The following is a 9,930-nucleotide window of genomic DNA, read 5'->3' as shown; positions in this document are numbered from 1 at the left end:
CCTTGAACTCTTGTTTCAGCTGGCGCAATGTCAAACGGCGATTTCTCTTTGCTGTCTCCTCCAGAAAGCGGTCATCTCTGTCACATGTTTTCTCGGCCGACGAGATCTTTTCTTACAGCTTATTGCTCCGGCCTCTAGTCTTTTTAGACAGTTTTTTACCAATTCACGTGAAACACTGACGGTTTTGGCGATGTTACGCTCACCCAGACCAAAATTCTTTCAAGCCTTCGATTTTACCGCAATGTCGTGGACTGACCAGCTGTCCGACTTTTCCTCAATTTCGTCTAACGAAAGATTGGTCACTCAGCTACAGGAATCCGCAATTTGGCAGCTCCGTGAGCTCAAACAACAACTAGAAAATCAAAGATTTCGCGCCATCAACATCATTTTGCAACATTTCGACCACAACCATTTCAAACTGGAAATCACACTTTTAGAAATTTTGTGTACGATCTAAAGAATTTAGTAGATATTTTACAATATTTAGTTTTCTAAACATTATTCAGTTGATGTTTCAAGTTGTGGTTTTTGTGGGTTTTCTTATTGACAAAAATGACAAATAGTCCTGTCAATGACGTCATAGTGGTTTTTCGTTTTCTAAAGAAAAGCTGAAAGAAGTTTGTATTCCAAGTAGATTATGGGTAAAGGATGCGTAGATTTCTTTCAGCAAATGGCAAAATTGAATAAAAAATGTTTTGTTGAGCTATTCATCACGTTTGTTTTGTGGTGAAAGTAGCGGGCACTTCAAAACTCAAAATTCTGTCATAAGAAACAAACCCAATAGGGAGAGACCTTCTCTGTAGTTTAGAATAGAAAATTTGCAGTAAATTACAGTTTGAATTATTTTTCCAAAAGCTTTTAAAATAATTTTGTGGTCATTCAAACTTCAGGTAGTCACATGCAGGAACTTGCTTTATACTTTTGCGACGGTCTGTATGTCTATCCATCCATCTGTCCATCTGTCCATCCATTCTGTCTGTCTGTATGTCCGTCTGTATGTCTCTCTGTCCATCTGTCAATGAAATACACTTGCATACATAAAATGCCCTCCAGACTACCCATACATACACTACTACAACTACTCTGTGAACAAACTTCAGTACAAACAACTGGAAGGAATAACGTGTTACAAGAGTACAAGGGTACAGCACCATGCCTTTGTTTGTCTGTCTCTCCCTTCCCTCCTATCTTAATTAACCTCAGTTTATTATTAGCAAAAAACAACAATTAGGCATGACACAGTCAACAAACAAAACCACAACTGTTTCACTTTGTTGCTAGACACACACATCACAATGTACACATCATTATCATGTCATGGGGCCTACCTTGAAATCTGTGTTGTTTACATGCTCAAATATCAAAGCAGGGGTTCTAGTCTACACACAAACACACAAGCAGAGACACAACAATCAACAAACGGCTTCTCAAACTATCGACAATGTAACAACATACCACGGGATCCTTTACTATGTCAAGCAGAGCGATGATGTTTGTTCCTCCCTTGATATTCTCCAGAATCTTTATCTCTCGTTTGATCTTCTTTTTCTTGACGGGCTACGACGGACACGCGTCAAGATTAAATGACGTCATTAGTGAATGTTACCATGGCAACTGTGTTAGAAAGTGTGTGTAGAAATTTGGGAATAGGGAAACATTCAGTAACCTGCGGGTAATATCATGCGCATACTGTGTCATTATGTTTATTGTTGGTGTGGTTGTTGTTGTTCGGTTGTTGTCACTCATACCTCTGTCTATTATGACGTCATAATTAGATAACAAACGCAGCCAAACTGCGACTCACCTTCAATATCTTTATTACGACTTTTTCGCTGTTCGTGATGTTGATGCCCTCGAACACTTCGCTGTACTTTCCTCGGCCCAGTTTGCGCACAATCTGGTAGTCGTCCTGGTTGCTGTAAGTAACCAGTCATCATGAATGAAATCGTCACCCGGGAAACAGAGCGGCGAACGGAACGCGCGCAGCCAATAGCAACTCACCCCCAGTCGATGACGTGCTGCTCATAGTCCCAGTATTCACGCGGCTTGTGTGTGTTGACGTCGGCATACACTCGAGCGCGAGACCGACTCATAGACATCGCGGCCGACTATCCTACAAGGGGGACCCCGATCAAAAAAAAAGTGAAAAAACCAAAGCAGACAATAGAAAGACAGAAAGCCTTCCGCGTTTTCATCACAAACGGTGAGAACGCTCAGAATTACGCACTTGCGGTTAGCTCTCGTGATTGGTTGACGGTGAATGAGGACGGACGGTGCGGGAAGTCGAGTGACGACGACGACGACGACGAAAAAAGACTCAACCGGATTGACTACGGCAGTGCGCAAGCGTTGGGAAGTAAAATTAATAGGGTAAATAAGTATTTGGAAGAATCCATAATGGTTATGTAATCTGGGTGCCTCGCGGTCCTTTACGTTGGCGCAAAATTGATATTAATAATTTACATTTATTTGTTAATTAAATAATTAAATCGTTATGTGCACTGTTAGCAACAATTTATAATATTATTTTATTATTTAATTAATCACTTATTAATTAATCTTATTTTTATTCTAAATTTGTGTGCCTCGTGGTCCTTTACGCAGCGCAAATTTGATATTAATAAGATGCATAATTAATTAAATAATAAAATAATATTATAAATCGGTGGCATTGCACAAAACAATTTCATTACTTAATTAACAAATTAATTCTATTTTTATTCCTAATTTGTGTGCCTCGTGATCCTTTACGAAGCGCAAATTTGATATTAATAATGTACATTTATTGCTAATTAAATAATTAAATTGTTATGTACAATGTCAACGATTTATAACATTATTTTATTATTTAATTAATCATTTATAAATTAATTTTATTTTTATTCTTAATCTGGGTGCCTCGCGGTCCTATACGTTGGCGCAAAATTGATATTAATAATGCACACTTATTTGTTAATTAAATAATTAAATCGTTATGTGCACTGTTAACAACAATTTATAATATTATTTTATTATTTAATTAATCATTTATAAATTAATTTTATTTTTATTCTTAATTTGTGTGCCTCGTGGTCCTTTACGTAGCGCAAATTTGATATTAATATAAACTATTAGTTGTGTAGCAATTTTTGCTGTTGATAATATTAAATTAATTACTTGCAAATTTTTTATTTTAATTGTTTTAATTATATTTTAAAGTTGTTGCAACGGTTTGGACTTCAAGGGTCTGTGCGCCTTGTGGTCTGTTCACCGAGGAAAATATGGCTCAAGCTGCTAGAGCTCAATCTAAAGTACAAGAAGGTCTCCAGTATATTCAGGAGGCGGAGAAATGGTGGTTTATGTCGACGTGTTAGGTCAAGTGTTTTGCTACATTTTGTGTTGTTGTTTTAGTCTCAAAAGCGGTTGGTTTCGAAAGGCTGATCATGAGGGGGCTGCACAGGCGTATGGGAATGCGGGTGAGATGGTGGAAATGTGCGAGAGACTTAATTAATAAACGAAGAACAAAGATATACAAACGTATGGACAGACGAATAGACAGACAGACAAATAAACGGACAGGCAGGTAGACAGACAGACAGACAGACAGACAGACAAACAAACGGACAGACAAACAAATGGACAGACAGACAGACAGACAGACAGGTAGACAGACAGAAAGACAGACATACAGGTAGAGAAACGGACAAACGGACAGACAAACACGCAGACAGGTAGACAGACAGACAGACAGACAGGCCTGTAGACAGATTTGTTTTATTGTCATCAAACGTCACTACTTACATCACTTGCTGCAGTACTAAAAGTTCTACTTTCCTACTGTTCTTCGTTTTAATTAATGAATAGAACTATGAATGGCTTTGTCCATCTCTAGCTTGTAGACAGATGAACAAACGGACAGACAGACAGGCAGGTAGACAGACAGATAAACGGACAGACAGACAGGCAGGTAGACAGACAGACAGACAGACAGAAAAGCAGGTAGACAGTGGTTGAAGCAGATGAGTTCAAGCTTGTTTTTGGACAGGAAATGCATTCAGGAATGCCAAGTCGTTTGAACAGGCCAAAGGTGCCTATCTGAAAGCAGCCGATGAGCAGCACTTGTGCAAATCGTATCTAACTGCAAAGCATTAATCTTACCAATGCTTGTATGTGTCTGTCTGTTTGTCTGTCTGTCTGTCTGTCTTTCTGTTTGTCTGTCTGTGTCTTTCTGTCCATCTGTTTATTTGTTTGTCTGTCTGTGTGTCTGTCTGTCCATCTGTCTATTTGTCTGTCTGTGTGTCTGTGTCTCCATCTGTCTGTTTGTCTGTCTGTGTGTCTGTCTGTCCATCTGTTTGTTCATTTGTTTGTCTGTTTGTCTGTCTGTCTGTCTGTTTGCCTGTCTGTTTGTCTGTCTGTGTGTCTGTCTGTCCATCTGTCTGTTCATTTGTTTGTCTGTCTGTCTGTCTGTCTGTCCATCTGTCTGTTCATTTGTTTGTCTGTCTGTCTGTTTCTCTGTCTGTGTGTCTGTCTGTCCATCTGTCTGTTTGTTTCTTTGCATGTTTGTCTATCTGTCTATCTGTTTATACACATATCTCTATGTGTTTGTCTGTTTTTTATATTTATATATCTTTCCATCATTCCTTGACTTATAACCTACAGACTATTTCAATCTGCCAAGTGCGTGTCCATCATTCATTTGTATATTGACATCCAATTCATCACTTGTAATCTCACCGTATTCTTAGATCTCTAGAGCTGGCAGGTCAAATGGCCAATGAACTAAAACAAACAGAAGAAGCTGTGGTTCTAACAAAGCAAGCAGGGTCAACTACAAATGATCACGTGACTCCACACGATCTCAACACTTAAACCTTCGATGTCTTCTTGCAGGATGCGTTTTAGGGACAATGGCACACCAGACACGGCTTCGTTTGTGTTTCAACGAGCAGCCAAGTGAGTGTGTGATGAGGTTGTGTAATGTGCATGTGAATATGGTGATCTTTGTATGTGAATAGGCAAGCAGAGGGAATGAATGACGAGACAGCCATAGAGCTGTATGCAATGGCTGCTGAGATGTTGGAGGTGAGTAAGCAGAATGATGTGGGATGGATTGTTAATGGAAAAGAGAGAAAGAACGTACAGACGAACAAATGGGTATCTAGTGGAGAGCCTAATAAAACAGAGTCTGAGACGGACAGACAAGTAGACAGAAAAAATGGACAGACAAACTGTTAGACATACAGACAGACATACATACATACATACATACAGACAGACAGACAGACAGACAGATTGTTAGACAGATAGATGGGTAGACAGACATGGTATATTGATGTTGAAATAAAAGAAAGACAGACAGATGGACAGAGAAGTAGATATACTGATGGACGGACAGGTAGACAAACAGATGGGCAGACAGATGGACAAACAGACAGACAGACAGATGAACAGATAGCTTGGGGGATTGATGGGTGGAAACTCCAGTGCAAATTATCAAAGAAGTCATCGGACAAAGTGGGACGACCAAACGCTGTGGAGTTTATCAACTTTTGGTCCAAATGCTTTTCTATTCAGCTTCAGAAGTGTAATGCTAGAGTCATCTCTAAAAAGCTATCTTCGCTGTCTGAAGACAACAGATGTGACCTCTTTGCTACTCAGTACTTTAGCCACTAGCTGGTACTGGAGGCTTTGCTTGTACACTGTAGCTCTTAAGTGTAGTCCTCATTTTGTTTTACACGAGTTTCAATTTTAGCTTAGTTTAGTTGATAAACACTGCTAGTAGTTGGACAGTACATAGTACCCTGCATTGCAAAATGTATCATAGATAAAAGTTCAACTATATATGATTGACAGACAGACAGACAGACACATGGACAACAAATGGACAGACGTGATTAAATATGATAAATACATCTACTCTAGATTGAAGACAAGACGAGGCAAGTGGCAGATGTGTTGGGGAAGTCAATTCGGCTGCTGGTGAAACGCAAACAGTATCACACAAATTCTCAAATACCAACGACAGACTAACGTAACATTGATTCTGTACACAGATTTGATGAATGCATCAAGCACATGCAGAAGCAGATCCAATGCTACAAGAGTGTTGGCAGCTACCCACCAATATGCCGAGTACTGTATTCAACAACAATCAATTAACATCTAGGAGTTTGTTGATATCAATGATATTATATGCTATTGATATCAACATTAATATTTTTAGCATTCAAATAGTAATTAAACATCTAATTTATTAATATCAACTTATAGTTAACTAAACTTTAATAATGATTATAGTTTTATGATAAATTAACATATTTATTTAATAATTTTTTAAATATAAAAAATGAGCAAATTATTAATAATTTAAAATTAAAATAAATAATTAATATGAAATATTTAATTAACATTTTTTGTTATAATTATATTATTAGTACTGTATTCAGCAACAATCAACTAACATCTAGGAGTTTGTTGATATCAATGATATTATATCCTATTGATGTTTTAACATTCAAATAGTAATTAAACATCTAATGACTAACATTTATTATTATATATTAATTTATCATAAAACTATAATATTTAATAATTATTAAAGAGTAGTTAACTATAAGTTGATATTAATATATATTTATTTAATTAATTTTTAATATAAAAATGAGCAAACTATTAATAATTTAAATTTAAAATAAATTATTATTATTAAATATTTAATTAACATTTTTGTTATAATTTATATTATTAATACTGTATTCAGCAACATCAACGGAGTTTGTTGATATCAATGATATCATATGCTATTGATATCAACATTGATATTTGTAACATTTAAATAGTAAACATCTAATGACTAACATTTATTAATATCAATTTATAGTTAATAATTATTAAATAGTTTTATGATAAATTAATAGATAATAATTAATTTTTAATATAAAAAATGAGCAGATTATTAATAATTTAAATTTAAAATAAATTATTATTATTAAATATTTAATTAACAATTTTGTTATAATTTATATTATTTTTACTGTATTCAGCAACAATCAATGGAGTTTGTTGATATCAATGATATTATATGCTATTGATAGTTAGTAATTATTAAATAGTTTTATAATAAATTAATATATATTTATTTAATTAATTTTTATATTAAATATTTAATTAACATTTTTGTTATAATTTATATTATTAAATATATTCAAATATCTGCCTCTTTCCTATTAGACTGTTGTTGGTCTTATTGTTGTCCATCTTGCTCGTCAAGATCCCGTTGCAGCAGACGAAGTCTTCAAGAGTGCAATCGAGTTGGTCAACTTTGTGGTGTTGTCAGCAGCTGACTTACCATGTTGTTGTATGGTGTAGAGTTCCTGGGTTTTCTGACTCTGATGAGGCAATTGCTATTGAGGAGTTGCTTGATGCAGTAGAGAAAGGTGATCCTGATGCCTTATCACAGGCGGTCTCTAAACCTGTTTTTACTTATCAGGACAATGAGGTATGTTGGTACGTGTAGTAACCAATCGGCATGTACCTCGCAGTTATATGGACAAATAGAAACATGGACAGACACAGACACACGGATGGACAGACACATAGACGGACCGATAAACGTACATACAGACAGGTAAACAGACAGACGGATGAACAGATAGACATACATACAGACAGGCAAACAGACAGACAGACAGACAGACAGATAGACAGACAAACAGACAGACAGATGAACGATGAGAAGGACAGACACTAAACACAGACAGACAGGCACACACATGGACAGTCCGCAAACAATAAAGCCAGTTTTGACATGAAATAAGGGACATTAATATAAACAAATTTAAAGATTTTTATCAAGCAATGCTTAATATCAAAATTCTTCATGTCATATTGACTATCATTAATATCAATCAACATCCAGCTTGCTAAACTTGCTCGAGATCTCAAAGTCGACGGTGATCTTAACCTCACTTCCCAAACTCAAAGATCACCACCTAGCAGCATGCCTCCACTCACTGTGTCACACAAGCCACCACCAACGGACGAGATGAGACCAACTGAGATCACAAAATGTGAGCAAGAAGAGCACAATGTCGATGAGCAAGAAGAGCACAATGTCGATGAGCAAGAAGCAGAACAAGAAGAGAATCTAGAGAAGGAAGATGTGCAACAGGATGTGTTGCCACCGGACGTGCCTCAGAATGAATATGATGAGGAGTTTGAAGAAGGATTGAGCTAGATTGGTGGGACAAGGGATTATGCGTGAGTTATAGTTATTGTCTAGGAATATGGTGTTACATATGAATGTCATTCGATTTCAATAATGTGTTGTTTCAATCTAATGTAACAGTAAAATGCAATGGACACACACACACACACACACACACACACACACACACACACACACACACACACACACACACACACACACACACACACACACACACACACTTCTAAACGTTCTGGTGCAATTGAAACAAACAACAACAAGTTGATTACACGTCCTACATATGGATTTTGCTCTTTTCTGTTTTCTTTTCTCCCAAAGTTGAAACCATTTTATCGTGTGCTATCTCATACCAATCTTTTCACATGTTACGATCATTCAGGTCTCTGTCTGTATACTCTATAGTTTCCAACGTAAATTCACACCATGAAGATATGTGTTTGCTGCTAACCGACCAAAAAGGATATGTTTGGCCATCCTCGATCAACTCAGCCATTCTACTATGGTCATATTGAGCAACATTATAGTTGTCACTGAGAATCCATATTTAGAATTTATATACGTCTACATGCAATGCTACAGTAGCTGCTGATTTCTCTCTTTTATTTGATGACGCTTGCATTTCGAGGCAATCTCCAAAATGGTACAGAGCCGGCGGGGTTCGGCCATGCATCAAGCACGCACGCGACGGTTAAACTGTTACCACTTGCTAAATCTATACTGTACTACAAAACGGGACTAGGAAAAGCGATTTAGATTTAGAATGCATGAAGGTCAATCTCTAAACCAGTTTACTCGTTAGACCGGTCTAGTGCTGCAGTGTACCTAGATAGTGTACACTCCTCTTGTCTTTGCTGTCCACGTCATGCATATATACTCTATCTATCACTGTTCATTGCGCGGTCGTGCACCCAATTCCGCCATTATCTAGCATCTGGGAGGAATTCCCTCAAATTGTCATGACTTTTCTGTACCACAAGTCTACTAGTGTGTGCCACAATGCACGTGCACACTAGGTGTACTCGTATCTACAGGATTGGCATGCAGTTTTGACAAGTACATGTGATTTGCATGCAGGTGCACACCACCTCTCTAAAACGATTGTGTTATAATAGTAGTCTAGTAGTGCGTCGTCAGATTCTGTCCAGTCCTACTTATCTCTATGTTGTTGTGTTTTCGAGTCTACGGACTAGACAACTAGATCAAGTCATCAGTTCTGTTTCCCTCAAAGGACTAATGAATGAATGAATACAATTTGATCTGACTGACAGGGCTACTACAGTCCGGAACTTCTATATTGTAGCTAGATTTTGTTGTGAAGATAATGGTGTTCTTTGAAATGAATAAATGAATGAATGATATATTCACACCAACCTAGAATGATGATCTAGTCTACTTTGTTTGTGCTGTTTACGGACAAAAAGATTGACGCTGCGAACAGGGTGATAAACCATTGTCTGAGGTCTTTCCTGCCGATCCCATGCCTGCGCCCGATTAGGCACTAGAAATAATGACCGTGGTGAGGACGCGGTCTCACCGGCTCCTCTTGTCGAGTGGTTTTGGTGGTCCTCCTTGGTCCGATTGGTGTAGCAAGGTGTCATTGTGACTTTGGAGATCGAGGTGAGGACTCGTGCAGCTGTACATGTTCGTTTCTCATTGGCACCGCTCATAATAGGTATCTTCCTCCTCCTCCTCCTTTCTGAGAGGAGGTGCTTGAGCCGAAAACA

The 9,930-nt window shown here is 37.4% G+C and overlaps 2 protein-coding genes across 2 annotated transcripts in view; one reads left to right on the top strand and one right to left on the bottom strand.

The window, feature by feature from the left end:
* The window catches only part of LOC134177856 (casein kinase II subunit alpha-like), a 7,526-nt gene extending 5,169 nt beyond the window's left edge, over window positions 1-2,357 (bottom strand). The window contains exons 1-5 of the mRNA XM_062644631.1: window positions 2,228-2,357; window positions 2,002-2,113; window positions 1,805-1,916; window positions 1,456-1,557; window positions 1,329-1,379 (exon numbers count right to left, since the gene is read on the bottom strand). Coding sequence (XP_062500615.1) covers window positions 1,329-1,379; window positions 1,456-1,557; window positions 1,805-1,916; window positions 2,002-2,099 — 363 coding nt within the window. The 5' untranslated portion in view covers window positions 2,100-2,113; window positions 2,228-2,357. The remainder of the gene's footprint in view (window positions 1-1,328; window positions 1,380-1,455; window positions 1,558-1,804; window positions 1,917-2,001; window positions 2,114-2,227) is intronic.
* On the top strand, window positions 2,332-8,313 carry LOC134177857 (gamma-soluble NSF attachment protein-like). The gene is made up of 13 exons (XM_062644632.1): window positions 2,332-2,370; window positions 3,199-3,331; window positions 3,391-3,455; window positions 4,025-4,109; window positions 4,639-4,656; window positions 4,725-4,802; window positions 4,870-4,932; window positions 4,995-5,061; window positions 5,902-5,972; window positions 6,033-6,111; window positions 7,210-7,289; window positions 7,348-7,477; window positions 7,898-8,313. The coding sequence occupies exons 2-13, from the start codon at window positions 3,261-3,263 to the stop codon at window positions 8,213-8,215; spliced, it is 1,125 nt and encodes a 374-aa protein (XP_062500616.1). The 5' UTR covers window positions 2,332-2,370; window positions 3,199-3,260; the 3' UTR covers window positions 8,216-8,313.
* Window positions 8,314-9,930: the final 1,617 nt, after the last annotated feature.

The sequence above is a fragment of the Corticium candelabrum genome, chromosome 4, assembly GCF_963422355.1.
Source record: "Corticium candelabrum chromosome 4, ooCorCand1.1, whole genome shotgun sequence".
NCBI lineage: Eukaryota > Metazoa > Porifera > Homoscleromorpha > Homosclerophorida > Plakinidae > Corticium > Corticium candelabrum.
This window is presented reverse-complemented; position numbering and strand designations above follow the sequence as displayed.

Bases quoted from the DNA above. Each gene is read 5' to 3' on its own strand.
- LOC134177857 (XM_062644632.1), top strand. From the start codon at position 3,261: ATGGCTCAAGCTGCTAGAGCTCAATCTAAAGTACAAGAAGGTCTCCAG. The intron at 3,456-4,024 runs GTGAGATGGTGG...GTTTTTGGACAG, and splicing joins ACAGGCGTATGGGAATGCGG to GAAATGCATTCAGGAATGCC. The intron at 5,062-5,901 runs GTGAGTAAGCAG...CATCTACTCTAG, and splicing joins TGGCTGCTGAGATGTTGGAG to ATTGAAGACAAGACGAGGCA.